This window comes from Thermobia domestica, chromosome 8 (genome assembly GCF_964235325.1).
Source record: "Thermobia domestica chromosome 8, izTheDome1.hap1.1, whole genome shotgun sequence".
Taxonomy (NCBI): Eukaryota; Metazoa; Arthropoda; class Insecta; order Zygentoma; family Lepismatidae; genus Thermobia; species Thermobia domestica.
In genome coordinates, this window is record NC_137461.1 from 275,603,587 (window position 1) to 275,624,056 (window position 20,470).

General features: G+C 37.4%; 1 protein-coding gene across 1 annotated transcript in view; it reads left to right on the forward strand.

The window, feature by feature from the left end:
- The first annotated feature begins 636 nt into the window (after positions 1-636).
- LOC145693642 (MFS-type transporter SLC18B1-like) overlaps positions 637-20,470 on the forward strand; it is a 263,501-nt gene continuing 243,667 nt past the window's right edge. The window contains exon 1 of the mRNA XM_081769831.1: positions 637-983. Coding sequence (XP_081625957.1) covers positions 876-983 — 108 coding nt within the window. The 5' untranslated portion in view covers positions 637-875. The remainder of the gene's footprint in view (positions 984-20,470) is intronic.

Sequence of the window (20,470 nt, forward strand, 5' to 3'; positions counted from 1 at the left end):
GTGATTCACATCAGAATTTAAAGAATGCCTTCAAATTGAAAAATCACTATTCATGCCAAAGCCCATGAGTATTGTCTGTCAGTGTTGAATTCAGACATTTTCACCCGGGAAGGGGATATGAACTCCTCGGTGGCAGGGGAGTTTGGATGAAGTAATTTCTACATTTTGCGATTGAAATTTTGAGTTTCTCCGGGGGGGATGAATTTTTTTCGGGGGAGAGATTCCCTCCGGGCTACCCCCTGAATTCATCCCTGTTGTGTGTTTAGCCGCCACTGCCAATGTGACTTCCCTCTTGTAGAACTCTGGAGCCGTAATTCGAACTCATGACTCAGCTAATCGATTTTTTTTATTTATTTGCCGTATGTCACTTTTAATTAAAATTTTCCACACTATTGATTTCCATTGCAGTATAAAGTAAAAAATGACTAACGATCGAAGTAAATAAACACATTACCATTTTTTAATATTTTCCTTTTTATATAAAAAGAAATACTGTAATTTTAAAATGATAGCGGTCAGATAACATGTTTATGTATTCACATATTCAAGGCTATATTAGTTGTGGGTGACGTGATTTTTACTCATCTTCAACTTGTTTTTATCACTCGAAAAGGGTCAAGAAGTCAAAGCATTACACAAGTTTCTGGAACAGCTCCCGGGTGGCAGCACAGTCGTTTCTACCGTACATAGAGTAAGGTTGTCGGGAAAAGTGTGAAATTGTACCGCGAGTTTGCATTTATTCATCCGGAACTTTATTGCTACAAAAGTTTAATTATCTTTTAAAACAAAAGTGTTTGTATATTGTGTTTTGTTTCTTCGTGTTCGTGTGGTTCTATAACTTTAGAAGTTATTTATACTAAATTTAAAGAAACATAATGTTTGATTTATCAAGGCGTCAATGGTTGTGCTGTTTTGTGATTGGAGTGGCGAATTTTGCGAGTGCAATATGTATTTCACTGCAAGCGCCCTTTTATCCACAGGAGGTAAGTATTCGGTTTTCATACTTGTTTTTCAATTATTCACTGAAATTAAACCAAATAGATTATATGCATATTACTCAGAGTCCTATGCAGAACACTCAGTTAGTCGAATTGGCCTGAATTTCTAATGTATGTATACTCTAAAAGAAAACCCATGTAAATTATTTATTTCGGAGACAAACAATGCACAAATATCTTTGTATATTGTGCAGACTGATCATATTATATTTCGGAACCCTACTAAATAATTGTGTCGTTAACTTAGTTTAATTGAGGAGTGTGCCATCTTTACAGAAGGAAATAAGTGTGGTAGTACGCTCACCTTTGGCGCCTGGCATCACTGTTTAGATGCAAGGCCCCACTTAGTGGGATTCGTAGTGGAGAAAAAGACTTCGGTGGCTCAGTGGTAGAGCGTTCTCCTCTGGTGCATGGGGTCCCTGGTTCGATCCCAGCTCGCTCAAAGTGAACTTTCCGTGTGCGTGGGTTTCCTCGTGGTTCTCCCGTTTCCTCCCACTTTCTTTATTCCACCATTTCTTTCATTTCTCATAATCACCGTGTCCTTTAGCCTAACCGACATGTTCGTAGGACGTAAAACTTCAAGATTTCAAGGATGGCATTTAGTATCTCCCTCCAACTCGCTTCATGGCTCCAGAACCGAGTACCTTGCTTTTGTCTAGATTGTGATAAAGGTAGAAAAAGACGGGCCTTGCGGGACTTCTAGCCCGATTCACTCGTTGTCGCTCGCTCAGCTATATTTTGTGATGTAAGCAACACTGGAGATTTTATATGTGCAAAGTTGGGGAGATACTAAATATCAACCGATTTCAGATTCAATATCCTAGGTAGAGAAATAACTCGGTGATAGTTCGCTTACATGTAGTGCTTGAGATCACTGGTTCAATGCAAATTCCCACCAAGTAGGATTCGTGGTAGGCAATCATCGTGTGTGTAATCTTTTTCGGGGTTCTCCAATTGGTCTCATTTTCTTCATTCTCCATTTTGTTTATTATCATAATCACAATCTTCATTAGCATCTAAGTATAATCACTGCATTTAATTTTCCCATCTAATTAATATTATTGGATTTTTGTTGGTCCGAAGTTAGTACTTCTACACAGTCTCGTAGCTAAACTGTGACCAGTTGGGATGACTCCCTCCAACGACTTCTTAAACCCCCTGAAACTTTCAGTTGGTTGTTGGTATGTATGTATGAAGGTAAGCTGAACTCAAGTTAGCTCCCCTCCCCCGGAAGAAATTATTTCAACTCCCCTGTCTTAGCTTTCTGGGAACGGAGTTACTTTCGGAAAAGCCTAAAATTGTTGTAAGAATTAAGTACAGTTCCCGTGACCAAGTATACTGGCGCAGATCCTGAGAGGATGCGGGGGTATGTCCCCTTCAATCTTGGAACTGGGGGACTGTCCCCCAATAATCTGATTTGAAATATCCCCCTCCCTTTTTTGGGACAAATGTGATTTGTGTCCGATTGCCACAAAGGAAAGTGAGGTGAAATTGATTTCCCCCCAGGATAAGCATCAAAGCTTTCAGTCTGCCAATGGTGAAGACAACTCTGCTCCCCTAATCCTCCACAGCATAATTTTCCAACTTCATAAATACTTTGAACATCGTATAAAGAGATTATGAGAACGGTCTTACCCGTCACCCCCCCCCCCCAATGTTGAAGATAGATCTGCGCCGCTGACCATGTAGCTAATGCACTTCGAATTGCGTACGATCGACAGAGACAAAACTTTTCCTTGGAGCAAGGGGGGAGGGCATGGTGACTCGGTGATAAAACGTTTACATTTGGTACGATGGGTTCATAGTTCGATTCCAGGTCATATTGATGATATTCTTGAGTTTTCTCGAGATTTTCAAGTTCCCTCGCACATTCTTATTCCACGAATTATTTTATAATCATTAACTTCCATTAATAACAGGTTTTCCTTACCCTATGGAACCCGAAATTAAATTATTTAATTTCTTCTAAAAGTTTAGTTCTTCCAACAGATATATACAGGGTGTTTCAAAACAACACCGACAATGTTTGGGAGGTGATCCCTGACGCAAAGATAAAACAGAATATAAACCAACCTGGGTGCACAAATGATTCTTTTCGGAGTACTGCCGAAAACATGAAAAAATGAACTTTAAAGATCCATAGCTCCAATACTTTGGGACCTACCATAGTCGGGTCAAGACTTTATTTAGAAACTAGTGTGTGTCCTATCCAAATATCCATGTTTCAGAATCCTCCGGTACTTCCGCAACAATTTTGATAGAGGTAGTTGGTGAGTACTGCATTAGAGATTGTTTTAAAAATGGCGCCCACAGAGCACTATTCTACAGACCAAAATAAAGCGAAAATATTACGTGATGCTATGCCCTCCGGGCCTCTTCCAGGCACTATTGGGAATCAGTTTTACAATGTGACAACGTCGCAGGTTAACTTGGAGTCATTAGCATTACTCTACGAATATAACAAGCAGTTGAATTGATTGCTACATTAGTAAGTGTTGCTAGTATCAATCAACATAAACTTTGGCTGGCATCTGGAAGAATCGATATGACTAGCTATTTGATAGATTGTTAGATCTAATCTTATCTATGGTTCTTTGAGACGTTGTCACAGTGCAATTTTGTCTTTCCTGACGAAAACTCGAAAGATGTATGTATATATATATATATAATATTGCTTTATTTTGTAGAGTAATGCTCTGTGGTCCGTGGGCGGCATTTTTAGAACAGCCGCTATAAATAAACACATCGACAAATTTTCGAGAGACACTTATCTCTATCGTGCGTGCGTACCCTTTAGTGAGCGCACAGTTACGTTTGATACCCGGTGGGTGTTCTTACTTGAGATACAAACCAAATTAGTAGTTCGGATGGTTCTTGAAAAGTGTCCTCACCACTGGTCTAGTGACTATCGCGGACGTCATCGGTGCACGGGGTAAGTGGCTTCATTCTCAGTGGTAGAGGTTTGAAGTTTTAATGCATCACGATGGTTCGGATTCATGGTAGATCTCCGTTTTATATAACCTTTGCTGACAAAACGACGCTAAACTTCATCATACTAAGCTAGTCAGTTAAATAGGTCACGTCTTATATAGCCGTGGTGCTATACACAAATGTTAAGCCGAATCAATAAAAAGTAAATGCGCCGACCAGTTACCCATTTAGAAATGAATTATAGGCATTACTCGGGCAGACGGTTCTACCAAATATTGACACATTTCTCATATTTTCTGATTAGGTTAGGGCTTTTTTTTTTTTTCTCCAGAGTATGCACTAAATGAAGAGCTCTTACTACTTGCAAAATGACTTCAAGAGAGCTCAGTGTACATACACTGTGGACATATGGCATAAAAACTACAATTTATAAAATACGAACCAACTTGTGCTAGGTGGCCACTAAAAAGCAAGACTGCTATTTAACCGAACCAGGGCAGGAGTACAGCAGGATGAGCTAGCGGGAGCGAGGGGGTGTGTCCGTAGAGAGCAGGCGCGTTAGGGATGGGGATTATACGCATAAATGAGGATAGTGGAACAGCGCACACATATAATACTTTCACTATTACTGGAGATTTATTTCAATATCTGTGCACTGACAGTAATTACTTACATTCACACTTAGGCAGCAAGGAAGCACACTGGACCCCACTGATTTTTATATAATTTGTAAAATAGACCACGAGGAACACGAATCTGAAGGAATTTTGACATTCCGAATTTCGGATCTCGAGATACTAGAACTTATAGTATGTATAAAGGTAACCAAGAAAGTTCTGCTGCTTTTTGACGTAACACCTTAGAACATCGATATGTCACTTAAGACGTTCCTGGAAGATCAAAAATAGTACCCGTCAGTATCAACGACCTTCTACCAACGTTCAGAATGGCCATGGATTCCTTCGCGGTAGAACTTGGTTTGCTGCGAAGGGAAGAAGGTATCAAATGCATTTTGTACGTGTGCTAATGATTTGAATTGGAGTTCTCTAAGGTAATTGTCCAAGGAATGGAACAGCTGATAATCGGACGGTACAATGTCCAGGGAGTATGTCGGATGCAATGGTATGCCATCCAAGGAGTAGAATGGTGTTCTGGGTCATTATAGCCATGTGGGGCTTAGCGTTGTCCTGTAACAGGAGAAACCCTTAGCGATTTAGAAGTGCTGGCTCCAGAGTTTTGAGTCTTTCTTGAATACAACTCAACTGCTGACAGTATACAGTTGCATTGATGCTCTGCTCTGACCGGCTGGTAGCAGTTCCGATGCGTGATGCCGCGAGCAGTCCACCAAAAACACAGAAGGACCTTCTTCCGATGCAGTGCTGGTTTCGGCTGCTTTGGAACCGATTCATAGGATGTTAACCAATGATGACTGCGCCATGGAGCTTCGTACAGGACCCACTTCTCATCATACTGTACAGTATGTCAACACCCTGTCCAGAAATGGCTCCTTCCTCAGACGAGACATCAAAGAAACATAAGTGTCTGCTAGCGTTGCCTTCTGGCCCGGGATCAAGTCATGAGGGACAGGTCGACCCAACTTGTAGTGCTTCCTAAGTTGATGGAGGTGCTGCCAAATGGTTTCTCCACTCACACTGAATTGTAGTCCCGGTTCCTCACATGTCTCACCACCGTACGCCTCAATTGCTGCCTTCATTTTGTACATGTGTTGGTCTTCCGGTACGTATGCGTCTTCGAGTGTTTCGTCACCATGCACGCCCTTCTGAACCTCTGAGGAGGTTCCATATTCACTCTGTCCTTACGCAAGTTCACGGTGTAACTGAACAGCCACAACCAGGTAGTACGTTGGATATGCCCACATCAACAACTGACCTTCGCATTATCTCCATTCGCATTTAACTCACGGTGTGAGGGCCAATTGAACACAGACCTCCACAAAAAACGACAGAACTTTGTTGGTTGCCTTTATATATCTCACAGAACACAATGTGTTTCATATAGATAATATTGTTTTTTCTTTTTTTTTTCATTTAGATATATAAGGTTCATATTAAAGTTTAAGTTTTAATATCTCGAGTTCCGAAAGTCGGAATGTCAAAATTCCTTCGGATCCGTGTTCCTTGTGGTCTAGTTTACAAAATATATTAAAATCAGGTGGGGTCCAGTTTGCTTCCCTGCACCCCACACTTACTCCTTCACGAAAAATGTTCCACATCGTATTTTACGTAAATTTTCTATTTAATAGAACAGTCTACTCGAGTGAACCCAAATTTGTAAAATTATTTCAAATACAACTTCTGATTCTAATGTCTTCATAATGAAGGTTCGAAGGCGCTATAAATGGAGGGTTATAAATACACTTCCGAGCCATTAGCATTACGCATAAATTTCTTTGCTGCCTTCCTCAGCCTCCCCATTTTGCTCTTTTTGTGGTCATGGTTTTCACACATGAAATGCGTGTTTGTAGCGTAGTCTTTAAAAGTGTAATGTCTGTAAAGGTGGGAAGTACATTCACAGATAACACTATAATAAGAAATAAGGGTCGTGTTGTAAAATCCTCCATTACCACATGAAATAATGTGATTTTAATGTCGTTATTGATTGAAAATAAGAATGGTGATGTTATATTAGATTTTGCATAGCAAATATCAATAATTAGAGAGGACGCGAGAGACCCTGGTTCGATTCCCGGCAGGAGCTCATGTGGTTCGGATTCCACGTTAATCAGTAGGTCCATGTCTCATATAGCCTCGCTGCTGAAAAGGGACCTTAAACTCAAAATCAAGTCAATTAGAGAGGATTTAGTTTCACCTAAGGATAGGATATTGAATATCGACACATGAATAAAAGGAATTATTCAGAATTCTCTTTTGATACACAAAATAGCAATTGTACGTTTCAAAATTATTGGGAGAATATTTCATCATGCTTTTCTCGTGTTAAGTAATTTTTCCGAAGACATGTTGTTAAGGAATGACTTTTTAGTATCTCAGAGAGCCCAAATTGATTTGAATAGGAACGTTTTATTGTTAAGGAGATTTGGAAAACCTCCTAGATTTGCTCTAAGTAATGACAGTGATATTTTAAAGGAATTGTCACTACAAGCTAATAATTTGGTTTGTAATAGAGGCCCAAAAAAGCTCATTCCCTCACAAAATAAGTATCGTGAAGACGCTGGTGGAAGAAGACTTAATTCTAGCGATACCGCGAGCGTAGCGAGCAGAAAAAAATTGAATGGGTCTGAAGTTATAATAAGCTGATTGCTATATTTTAACATTAGAGAGAGGGATTTTTTGGGGGGCCCCCAGAGGCTGAGCTCCATTTGCTCCGCCCTTAATCCGCTCTTGATATACACTGTTTATGTCAAACGGGTATTTTTCTACATCCGAAAAAAGAGATGAGTAATTTTCAAGTAATGACACCTATATTCTCACGAAATATGATAAAATTATTTTTATCAGAAAATAAATAGTACGGATCAGATGGAGTGGGTCATGGATCAAGATTGTGAATCGGTCGTGGGTGAACAGGACATGACTCTCTGCGACCCACCACCCACCCACCGTGACTACTCGGACACACCATGACCCACCGACCCACTCTTATCAGGGCATTGTAAACAGCATCTTCTGACCACTCGTGAATTTGTCTAAGTTTAAATTAAAGACTTCCATTTCTCTTCTTTTTCCATTTGTTTCTATTTACTTATCTGAGATGAGTATATTTAAGTGAAAATAGAACTTCAGGTACTTTTGGATATTGATATTTGTAGTTTTATAGCAGTAGCAATAGAACTTACTACTTAGCCTCGAGACATCCACCACCTGTGCGTGTTTAGAGGGGCTGGATACCGGAAAAAAATATTTTTGAATCCCTTGTAATATATGAATTATTATCTATTATAAAAAAGAAAATTGAATGTAACTATGTGTGCGTCATTATCACGGCCCAACGGCAAATCTATATGAAATGACTTTTGGTATTTAGGCTCCAATCCCAACTGCCATTTTATATCGCTTTCATTTTAATACATATCCTAAATGATTGACTGGATCCGAATTTTTAGAAAAGTTGAGTATCTCACGAAACGTTCAACGCTTAGGGAGCTGAAATTAGGTATATTAAATCTTCATGAAAGTAAACAGAACGTGTCCTAACAATCACATTCTTAAAATTTATCTTTTACAGAAGGGGGTACTTTATATATGGGGAAATGTTTCGAAGCGAGTGGTCCCGGGTTTGATTCCCGGTGGGGGCATTCGCTTAAAAAAGTTTAAAATGCTTCTCCAGGCCAGCCACCCTGAATGAGGTGTTGCTGCGTTTTCCTCATTCTCACCAGGCAAACGCCATGGTGGTACCTTACTTATAGGTCCCAGGCCGCTTCTTTCCTTCCCCAGTCTCATCTTCCTTCCCTTTCCCCGGATAGTGTGCTCGCCGAGGGACGTAATCTCTCAAACGTGACGAGTTAATATGCCTTATGCCGAAGCCCAGAAATCTAAATCCTAATCCTAATATGGGAAATTGATAGTCGGTTGATAGTAATCGAAAATGATCGGTATTAGTGTCGAACCTATAGTTTCTAGATTCTTCGTTGAGATGTATAGTAAAATCCTGAAGTCATTCAACTGCAAGTTTATCCCCATCGGCATAAGGGATAGGAGAGGGGAAAATTTAATGTCGAAATTGATCGAGATTAGTGTCGAATCTATGGCTCTTGCAGTCGCTGAGATGAATAGTGACAATCTTGAGATCGTTCAAGTTCAGCCCTCATCGGCATGAAAGGGGTAATGGCGGAGGTGAAAGGTAAAATATTCTAATTAACCGAAGTTAATGTTTAATCCATAGTTCCTTGTGTCGTTGAGATTAGTAGTGGCAATTACAATGGGTTTTAGTGGGTGGAGGGTCAGTGGGTCAAGTTTTCATTGACCCACGCCATCTCTGGTACATATGATGAAAAAGGTCAAATTTTTAGCCTATATAAATCATTTCTTTACTGAACGAGTATAGTTTTATTAAGGAAATGCACAAATGTATGCAGAGGCGGATCCAAGGGGGGCTATAGGGGCTATAGCCCCCCTTGACGCTCAAGTATACACTGGATAAAATGGACTTCAATCCTGCTTTACACTGGATAAAACTGCAAACTATGGTTTAGCTCCTCCCTTGATCGTATTCTGGACCCGCCACTGAATGTATGTTCGGAAGTTTTGGAGGAAGGGCCCGGACCTGGTAGACCCCCGTGGGTGTGTACCTGGTACATTTACTGTAGTTAATGAGGTCATGCAGTGTGCGTAAATAGGCCTAATTGTTGTTTTACATGGGCAGTATTATATGCACGCGTGAATCACGACGTGTGTACTCGCGATTACCCTAGTCTCTTTTCTCTACCTCACTCCGCATCGAAAAAATACAGTGAATGTCCATCATCTTTATATTATTATTATTATACCTATGTATAGCAGAGTTATGTACTTTACGCACAAGCATAGGAAATCTTTGCGAAGAATCGTTCTTCTTCCACAAAATGGTATATCAAGCAGAACTTGTGAGGATGAATATAAGAACTTTTCTGTTTCTTCTTTTAATTTCCGATATTTGTTTGCAGAGTAGCTGTGATTTGCTTATTTAGTATAGCTGCTTTGAAGTACCACATGCAGTACCCGTGTCGTGGAAAATCAGCGCCCGGTACGAGAGTATACGACGCACTCCGTACACATGAGTGACGTCGACAGACGAGGCACGAACCGTAAGAAAATTTTCAAAAATAAACCCTGCTTTCCCTTGATTTTCAGTATTTTTTCTCTCTCTCTTATTCCCTTTTCTTTTATCCTCCTGAAGTTTGCGCCCCCCTTTAAATCCTAATAGAGAGAGAGAACTAAACACGCACAGCTATCGAAATAGGCGATAGAACCACAGCATCTTTCAGTTATATTGATAGCGAAAAAATACCTTAAATTTATTTTTTTTAACGATTTTCTTTGTTTATAAAGCATGTATGTGAACTAAACAAAGTTTTGTGTGATTTTCAAGGTACTATTTTGCTCTGAAACTAACATTGCTTCACGTAATGGAATATGACCTGAATATCTCGAACAGCAAAGAACAAGGTGTGTTGGGAAGGCTTCACTACTGTCCTTTTCTTACGACTTTCCCTTCTATTTGAGTGCATTGTTGCCAAACTCACAATTTTAAGGGAGTGCAGGAGCGCAATTAAATTTTGGAAAAATGTACATAATTCAGTTCAGTTACAAATTGTGCTTTTTATGGGGATTAATAGTTCATCTACCAAGAAGCATATATTTTCACACAGAAATGAGTAAAGTACGCTAAATTGAATTTACCTTGCAAAATAATAATTGCAAGACTTGCATATCTAATTTTGAGTAGTTTTAATAATTCTCTAAAACGTTTCGTTTCAGAGGAGCCTTAAAAGTAACTTAGGTCGGATCAGTGGTAAAAGTGATGAGGAACCCAGGAGAACGCCGTTCCTCCACTTCCAGAAGATAGGCCCTATCTATAACATCCCTCCACTTCCTAGAATATTACAATAGGTAAAGATAAGCACGGGGTACGCCATGACATCATTCGTCCCTCTACCTTATCAGATCCACTTTTACCCCTGACTCGGATACCAACTATTCTAGCCCCTCTGTGCCTATGGGCCTGATCTTTACCTTATAAAATTGTGAGCATACGTTGCAACAACTTGTGGTCTGCGGACCACAGTTTGAGAAGTGCTAGTAGCCCATGGCATTCGGAGAAACGTAAAGGTACGGTTGTCCTGTCTCTTCCTTCTCCAACTATATTATTTTCAATTATGTTAATAAAAAATCAAGGACATGTTGTGTTGTTACTATTTTGTTTATTAGAAGGCTGGATGGAGTTCATTATTGTAGAAAAAGAAACTACATTATCTTAAGTTGAAGAAGTCATTAATTGATACAGTGACCTCCTTTATGTACGTAATCAATGTATAACAGTGATAAAGAATTCCCTTAGAATAGAATAGCAATTTAACTAGTGCGTCAAATCGCGAGATAGCACGAATAAACAACATAGTGAGTACCTACGTAGAGGTTTTCAAAATACTTCAAAGAATTGCCCCATAGATGGCGCTAGTGTAAAATAATGACAGCTAATAATAAGGGCCATGAATTGAGAAACTTTATATATTCTTCTTTTTAAAAAGAAAAAAGCCAGAAAAGAACATACTTGTCTCAATATTTTTAAAACTGTGTATATAATGAGATTCGTTTGACAGTCAAACTTCCTATAGCTTGTGATTGTGATAAGGAAATAAAGTTAAGAGTAAGGGTGCGCACGAGTCGAGACATGTCTCGAATTCGAGTCGAGAGATACTTTGTAAAATTCGAGACGAGTCGAGACAAACGTATTTTTCGACTCGAATTTTCGAATTGAGACATAAGTCGAGACTGCTCGTAAAAATCTCAACTCGATTAGAATGTCTCGAAAATCTTTCTCATGACGACCATGTTTCCCAACGGTACTCGCATTTTTCGACAAGATAATACACCATGTCTCAAGGCCAGGAGCGTGATCGGGTGGTTCGAGGAACACAGGGGTGAGTTCCAAGTGATGTGCTGGCCCCCCAACTCGCCGAATCAGAACCCAATCGAACACCTCTGGGATGTGATTGAACGTGACAGCAGAGCAGCATCGCCCCCTTCAACGGAATTTACGGGAATTAGGTGACCTGTGTGTGGACATGTGGTTCCAATTCTCTCGAGTGACCTACAAAGGATCATTGCGTCCATGCCAAGACCCGTCGCCGTTATCAGTGCCAAAGGTGGACATACTGACAATTAGGTAGGTAGTCGTAATGTTCTGGCTGATGTGTGCGTATATTTTAACTTGTATATTTTGTCTCGACTCGAATTTCGAATTTGAGTTGAGTCGAGACAGACAAATTTTGGAGTCGAGACATTTTCTCGAGACGAGTCGACACAGGCTTAAATCTCGACTCGACTCGTACGCATCCCTAGTTAAGAGACTGAAGTTACTGTTGCAACGCTCAGACCTTTTCTTGTTAGAGGTGGGTTCTCGCAATTTTTTTTCTTTCTCTACGGTGAACAATGTAAAAAAAATCTGTCAATTACGGTTTGAATAGCGTTAGAGGAGATTGGACCTGTACTTAAAAAACGGAATCGATTCCGAGAAACAGCTCCTCACTCTCATTTACGGCACTTGCACTGTAGAGTTCAAAATTGAAACCGGAAGAAGTAAAAACTTTCTACCTATTCCGGTTTTAGCAAAGTGATGCTGACGGTATCTTTCTTTTAGACGCAAAATAAATTCCGAGTATAAAGTATATAAAATTTGTCACTATGTGTTACTAAGTTTCCTCTGTGGCGATTAGTGTCGAAAACGGAAATTGTTAATTTTTATCACTGAGATGGAACCTATTCTTGGGACCTTCAAACGTTTCCAAAAACCGCTTCTCGATATCTCTTACCAATTTTGTTGACATGTATCTGCCGACAGACCGACATAGCCGTTCGATAAGATGTTCCAAACTTATGTAGAGTATAGATGGGAAGTCTAAAATTAAGAGAAAAAGGTTGAATATTTTATAAAAGTTACCGCCTTTCCCGTTTCTTAAATTATTTCATAGTATGCTGAAGTTATTACGGAAACATTTATTTATAAAATACGGATAAAGTTCGGAAAATTTCGTCGGAAGAAAACTTCAAGATTATATTACGTATCCCTTGTGGATTATTTCATGAGAAATCATTTATGCCTTATTGTAGGGTTCTGAATTAAATATTTATTTGTGACCTATATAGGCCTACGTAAAAAGTAACCAGTAGATTTTGAAGAAGTTGTGCAGAAAGAACCCTCTTCAAGAGTTTTTTTTTTTTTTTTTTTTTAATGAGTGATACTAAATTAACAGGATTAATAATGAAATATTGACGTATGAAGTAGGAACAATATAGCTGGAGTCATTTTCGACAGATATACACAATTTTCGATTCTAACCGTTCAACACACTATCTTTGCTTCACAGTATAGAAACACAGTGGATAAACTTTTAAAAAACAAAAGAAATCAGCTTGGGGAAATCTATACAAATTTTAAGTTCAAAATTTTATCCTGTGTGTTGAATGGTATGTATGGCCTCTAAATGACGGTACATACAAGATCTGTGCAAAGCTCTCCATTGACTTCTATCCTTCATCAACTGGATCCAGCTTCTGCTTTGTATTCCTATTCCTGCGAGATCCATCTTAATAATGTCCTCCCATCTGCGCCTAGGTCTTCCTAATAGTCTTTTTCCAATTGGATTTCCAGGTAAAATTTTCAAAGCGTTCCTACTTTCTTCCATTCTGCCTACATGATCTGTCCATCTAAGCCTCCTAGTTTTGATGACCCTAACAACGTTTGGTGAACGATATAGCAAATTATGTAGTTTTTTGTTATTAAGTTTCCGCCATTCAGCATTCCCGTTCCTTTTGGGTCCGAATATTCGTCTTAAGATCTTGTTCTCAAATACTTTCAGTTTGTGTTCTTCCCTCAGAGTATTCAATGGTGTTGTTTCAGAACCAGTTTCAGCCGACGAAAGAAAAACCAGTCGAGTCGGGGGACAAATTTGTAGCATAGCAAGGCTGAGGCAACGTTGTACTTCGCCAGAAACTAGTCTTCGGTTATGGCAGTAGTGTTGTAAAAAAAACGGTTTTTTTTTCTGTGAAGTTTTTTTCAATAAAAAACATCGTTCTTTTTCATGTTTTTTTCAAATGTCTGTTTTTTTTCTGGCAGCTATTATTTATTGATTTATGCTGAAGATTATTGAAATAATCAATAGAACTTTAGTCGAAGCCCTCGTAACTTACAAATCGTTTTTCTTTGTACCTATACGAGCAAAATCGTGTGATTATTCCTTTCGGATCCAGGTCAGTTTTGGCGTTTTCCTACATTTCCAGTTAGTGACTTATTGCTCAAAATCCATTTACCCGATTGATATGGTTAAGACCTTGTTTTTCAGAAAAGGAATGTGGCTATTTTTTGGTGTAAGTTACATTGCAGTGTTGCCAGTGGGTGGGAAATTCCTGAGGGAAATGTAGAGGTGAAAATGTACAAAAAAACTCCCTAACCGAATTTCAAGATTTTTGTATCTAGCACCACTGTTTTAATATGGGTCCAAGTCACCTAAAAAAATTATTTGTTGTGATGACAAGGTACAGTGAAAACCTGAAATCGCTGGCTTCCATTGAAACAGAGAAAGAAAAACTTCTCTGTTTCCATACACATGGAATTTTGACACTTTTTTACGACTCAGAAGGAAAAATCAACAGATATGCCGGGGCTACAGCTTCTCTAATTATCCTATTGAAACTTTTTATGGTGCGTTCTGTAGGCTAAAGAGAAGGCTTTCAGGTAGTGGTACATTTTTTCCAACTTAGCGAGCTAGAGAGGAAAAGGGAAATTGCCAAATTTTTCACCTAAAATCGGGAATTAATTGTTTTGGCTGGAAACAATGGCATCAAACAGACGTGAACTATCTGAAAGTAAACCTTGGTACCCCAAGAATATATCCTACAAGTATCATGGCGATATCTAACAAAGTAAGCATGAAATTAAAAAAAAAAAAAAATCCCATTCTACCGCAGAAATTCACAATTTTCTTACCATTTACAGAACATGGTTTATTATAAGCCTAAACTATACTCCCCCTAATTATTCTACCGAACCTTTTTATGGTGCGCCGTGTAGGCTAAGGACGAGCCTTTCAGACAGTGGTACGTTTGTTCGAATGTAGCCATTAAGAGGGAAATAATAGACAAAAAAGGATTTTTTCCTAAATTTCCCCATAAAATCGAAAATTAAAATTTTCTGTAGCTGGCAACAGTGCTAGCAGACACACACAAACTATCTTAAAATAAGCTTTGGTATCCCTCTAATATATCTTACAAGTATTGTGACGATATCTAATAAAGTAAGCAGGTCATTAAAAATATTTCATTCTACCTAAAAAAAAAAAAAAATCACAGTTATCTTTCCACTTAGAGAACAAGGTCTACTGTAAACCTCAACTGTACTTCCCCTAACTACCCTATTGAAACTTTCTATAGTGCGTTGCGACGAACAAAAACAAGACTTTCGAATACTGGTACGTTTGTTCCGATGTAGCTAACAAGAGGGAAATAATAGACAAAACACACAATTTTCCCAAAATTTTCCCTTAAAATTTGGAATTAAAATTTTCTGTAGCTGGCAACACTGCTACCAGACAGACGAGAACTATCTTAAAATAAACACCGGTACATTACTAATATATCCTACAAGTATCATGGCAATATTTAAGAAACAAAGCTTCTAATTACCAAAAATACATTTCGATAAACAGAAAAGTAGGGTAAAATCAAGAGTTAGAACCTAAATCCGAATTTTTCGTGCGCCCCCTAATTACCCCACTGTAACGATATGTACCCGTGTTTGTTCAGTATGAACAAGTGTTCGACTGGCATAAGTTGATCTGCACTCGGACGTACAGGTACGGACTTATAACAAACATTTCGAATTTTTTGCCCAAATTTAAGGAAATTTTAATTTTCGTAGTTGGCAACAATGCGCGCAGGCCTATTCAATTGATGTGAACAATTAGGTATCCATCCGACATATCTACCTGACAAGTCTTTTAAGATCTCTCTGCAACGAATAAAGCTACAGATAAGAAGTAATAAAGAAAATTCGAAATTCGAAAATTCTCGAATTTTTGACTGGGGTGAAATTTGAGAAGGAAATTCGACACAGAAGAAAAAGAAACTAATATGATAAACTATGGTCCAACCATATTTGGCAAAAAAAATCCCGATATTTTAATTAGTGTCCATTCAGGAGTGGATTAAAAATGTGACACACCCGTATGTGGCACTTTGGTCACCTGGATCTGAAAGGGTTATTGTAGATTTGATTTTTTTTTTTTTTTTTGACTAGTAACTCGTGTTGTAGTAGTTATAGTATTGACTAATAATAATATCGTTGTTGTAAACAATCATTTTATAAGGAAAATTTTCTCTCCTTTTTACATTTTAGTTCCAATACTGTTGCTGAGAAATGTAGGGTGTTTCAAAATGAATATCGGGGTTTTAAGTCTTCGTAGCACTTATTACATTTTATGTACAATTATAAACAATACATCAAGTAAAAGAACACCTCAAACAGTTTTTGCTACAAGTGTTCGATATGAGCTTCATTCGTCATACGGCACACATCGAGTCGATAGGTGAGAAAGATCCGTAAACTTTCCGCCGCATGGCACGAAACATTCAATTCACACAGACGGTTGCACTCTAGCTACAGTTTCAGTCTTTGCAAAATTAAAACACAAAAAGCTTTCTGGTTTCTAGTCTCCATCTTTGCTACTTGCTCTTTCTAACGGCAGACAGAGAAAACAATGCATGTGCATGCGTGCGTACAAAATTGTTTGAGTTGCTCTTTCATTTGATAATACTTATAATTGTAGGTTAATTGTAATAGATACTACAAAGTTTCAAAACCCTAATATTCATTTTGAAACACCCTGCATTACTTCAAATTATGTCATCCTATATTCATGTTTTGTATGTACACTCATGTCCAAAATGATTGTCGCATGTCTATAAATATGTTGTTGTAGGAATATAATCTGAAAACGAATCCGCCTGGTATTTCTTATAATGTTAGTATGTGTATAATCGGCAAAGACATGTGGCAATTTCATGTCTAAAGAGCAGTAAATAAGAACCATAAAACGAAAATAAAACTTTCTTGTCCATTTAGCAACATTTTGTTTGCTCTTTCCCATTTTCGTATTTATAATTCTTTTCCTTTGAAATTTACCACAAATATGCATTTTCCAATTATATACATAGCATCAGTGTTAAAAGTACCCTGCAAAATCATTATCAAATTATATTCTTACAAGACAGTTATAAATATGCGACAATTATTTTGAACATGAGTGTACATATTGTCAGGGTCGACCCTAGGTAATTTGTCGCCCGTGCAATGACGCAATTTGCCGCCTCCCTCTTTCTCCAGAAAGAACAAATCTTAAAAGTCACGATTTTAAGTATGCTACTCCAGCATGAACAACGAAGGGGAGGAAAACTTCACTCGCACTCAGAAAGGCTTAAATACTTACTACAACCTCGTTGTGTCTGTTTTTTTTTCTTTAAATAATAATCTATTATGTTAATGAAAGGTAAAGCAAACACACTTTGAAATGAAAGATGGTAATCCTTTTTATAGAATTCAATATCGAGTTTCGATCTCAACATATTAGTTTGCAATTCAAGTACAACTAGCTATTTTATCTTTATTTCTTTATTTTCCATCTACATCTGTTATTTTTTAAAAGCTGTTTCCACCTTCAATGATAACAATCTTATTTGCGACAAAGACAAGAGAAGCTTTCATATCAGAACTCTGATAACTAACCAAAGGGGACAGGCGTTCGAGAATTGAGTTCTTGTATTTGACAAAAATCAAGCAATTTGTTCTGGGATTTATTTTACCATTTGCTTTAGCACTGACCATATGACTTAAACTAATGCGACCTAAACATAATTTATGAATGTAGTATTCAAATTGAAGGTCAGCTTAGTAAATTTAACTACCATGATCAAAGTCTGTTTCCAACAAGAAATATTTATTTTAAATGAAATATTTATGACAGATATTGCAGCCCCGTGCAAATGCACGCGTTGCACATATGGTAGAGCCAGCAATGCATACTATATATCTAGTCGACAAATAATTTATATATGATATTTAGAAAAATATTAGTAGGCAAATTAGTATTAGTTTTTACCTTGAGACAAGTTATTTGGATAGGTCTACTTTCACGAAAAAAAAAAAATCATTTATACTTTTATTTCTTGGTTGATATTGGTGAAATACTACAGAAACCCGGATTATTAGTAGGTACGCTACTCATATAAATTGTAAAATCTTTATACCGTATCAGTATCTAGTGTTTAATTTATGTTGCATTTTATGGTAATTATACCTACATAAAAATACTTCAGACTTAAATGGCGTAAGATACATTACAAATGACTATTTGAAAAAAAAAAAAAACGAAATTTAGAAAAAAAACGAGAGCCAATGTTTTTTTTCTGAAAAAATACGAACAGTTTTTTTTTTTTTCTATTTACAACACTATATGGCAGTGGCCACAAAATAATTCTCAAGATTCACACGTTAGAACAGATTGACACATGGGTTTCCTTCTGTTGTCTTCCTTCCCCATCTGAATATAGTCTGACCGCTTGATTCCTGATGACATCACAAAACTTCTTTCTTCAGGTGCGATCTTCATTTTGCTAAGGCTTAGGAGCAACTGAGGCGGGTAACGTCATAGACTAACATCTCTCACAAACGTTTCTGTCCGTGGAGACCATTCTCCACCTCTATATGTACTATATTGTGGATTTTCTGAGATTTTCCCAGTTCATTGCATATTAATCCACCATTTTTGTTTCATAATACATTAAATTTATAATTGTAGAGTATCCACTTTTTATCACATGTGATTAGACAAAGACAGAAAGCTACAATTGTTTATGTAATCCTTAATGATGTGGAGATCTCCAAACGCTGTAGTTTGTAGCTGTCAACTCATGAGAAATCCGTTGGATCTTTTTCACGTTTCCAAGAGTGAACGGTGTTCGAAAACTACCTAGATATGCTTGCTGCCAGTTTGACAACAAGCTTTTGAACAGTTACGAAAGTGTTAGCTTCAACTAATGCATTCAGCAGCATTGATGCTTCTACTTTTCCAGTTGCTTGTCCACGTTTGAATTCATAAAGTATAATAATCCGTTTATTGTGGGTTTCCATGTTTATACTTAATTTTGAATTCCTTCAATATATTTTAGCCTAATCTTAAAAAAACTAACTCCTACCCTCTCCTGCCAGCAATCTCCATTTTAGCCTCTTGCCAGCGAACTCCTTATAATTTCTGGTTTGTAGTACGCTTGTGTGGGAATTTTAATATACCTATTGCAGAGATTTCACAGTATCCATCTATTTCTATAATAGTAGAATCAATTTTGTATAGATAAAATGGATTCCGTAAAAGCGAATGGATTAAAGCCAAAGTTGGTCAGTTCATTCATATTACAGGTATCGAATTCGATCCGTCATGCTGTTTCAGAATGGAGGCCATTTAAAAATTTTACAACTTCATAACTCCCTTAATTTTGGGTCATATAATAAATATAATTTCTAATTTTGGTTGTAAAAAAAACTTGGACTGTTGTTAAAGTTATTTAGGTTTTTTTTTTTTTTACATGACTTGATAATGTGCGTCACAAAGATTGAACCGCACATTGCCACACTTATGAAATCACACCATACTCAGGTACCTCATTAGCTTTCAATTGTATTTCAATATGCAGGTTTTGTTGCATTTGTATTTTTCTTGTATTTCAATATGCAGTTCTTATTAGTTTCATATCGTACTTCTTTCATTTAAAATGATTTTTAAACAATTCTGCATCTGTTGAAAATGTTTAGTAGACCTATTTTGTTCTTGCTGTTAACAGTATGTATAAAAATAGACTATACCTATAAAAAAATATTCCTATCACCAAATTCAAAATAATATACATATTTTTTTTTAATTCCGGTATTAGATTCTAATTATATTTATTTCTTCCTCTTATCTTCACGACTCCCAGGTTGAGAAACCCTGCTTAAAACTGTAAAAGCTATATTTTAAAGATAATTAGCCAACACACACAAAAAAGGAAGTTTCATATGGAACGACCTAATGTGTCATTTTATATAACAAATGTATGATGATTTTCTTAACTGATAAAGCACATTTATGTAACAGAAATTATTTATTTACGTAAATATCTGTGTGGACACATTTTGTTCCCATGATAAAATTTACGTAGCACTGAAATCTGCGAGCTCATCGTGACATTTGAGAACAGTGTCAAATAGTAGTTTAATAGAGCAAAACACATGAAAAGTTTAGTATAAACATCTTCGTTAAATTCAGTAATAAAACAACAATGTATGGAACTTTTTTTTCCTGGACTGATGAAAAACTGATTGCGAACATCTTATAAAACTAATATGAATTCAGTAGTAGGCCTATGCTCCCTCACAGGCTCATATTTGGTTTTACAATCTCTCTCTCTCTGTATATATATATATATATATATATATATATATATATAATATGGTGGTCATTTGTGTAGCCAAAATCCACTGGTGAAATCCTCACGCCTCAACAATAAAAAAAAGTCCATATAATCATAAGGCGAAAAACGCGTTGTTTCAAAGTTACGAGATGCCAAAATTGAGAAAATTGTAACTTTGAGGCTCCTTAGCTGGCAAACTATGAGAGATATCAAAGGCGGTTAAGAAATATTAGAGGAACAAGTACACTGTCTATCTAAATAACTGTTTCAGAGTTGGAATGTACCGACGCAACGGATTTTATAAAGGGAGCTGTGGTATAGATTCCGCTCTTTAACCCCTCTCCCTCTCTAAAATCATGTGCG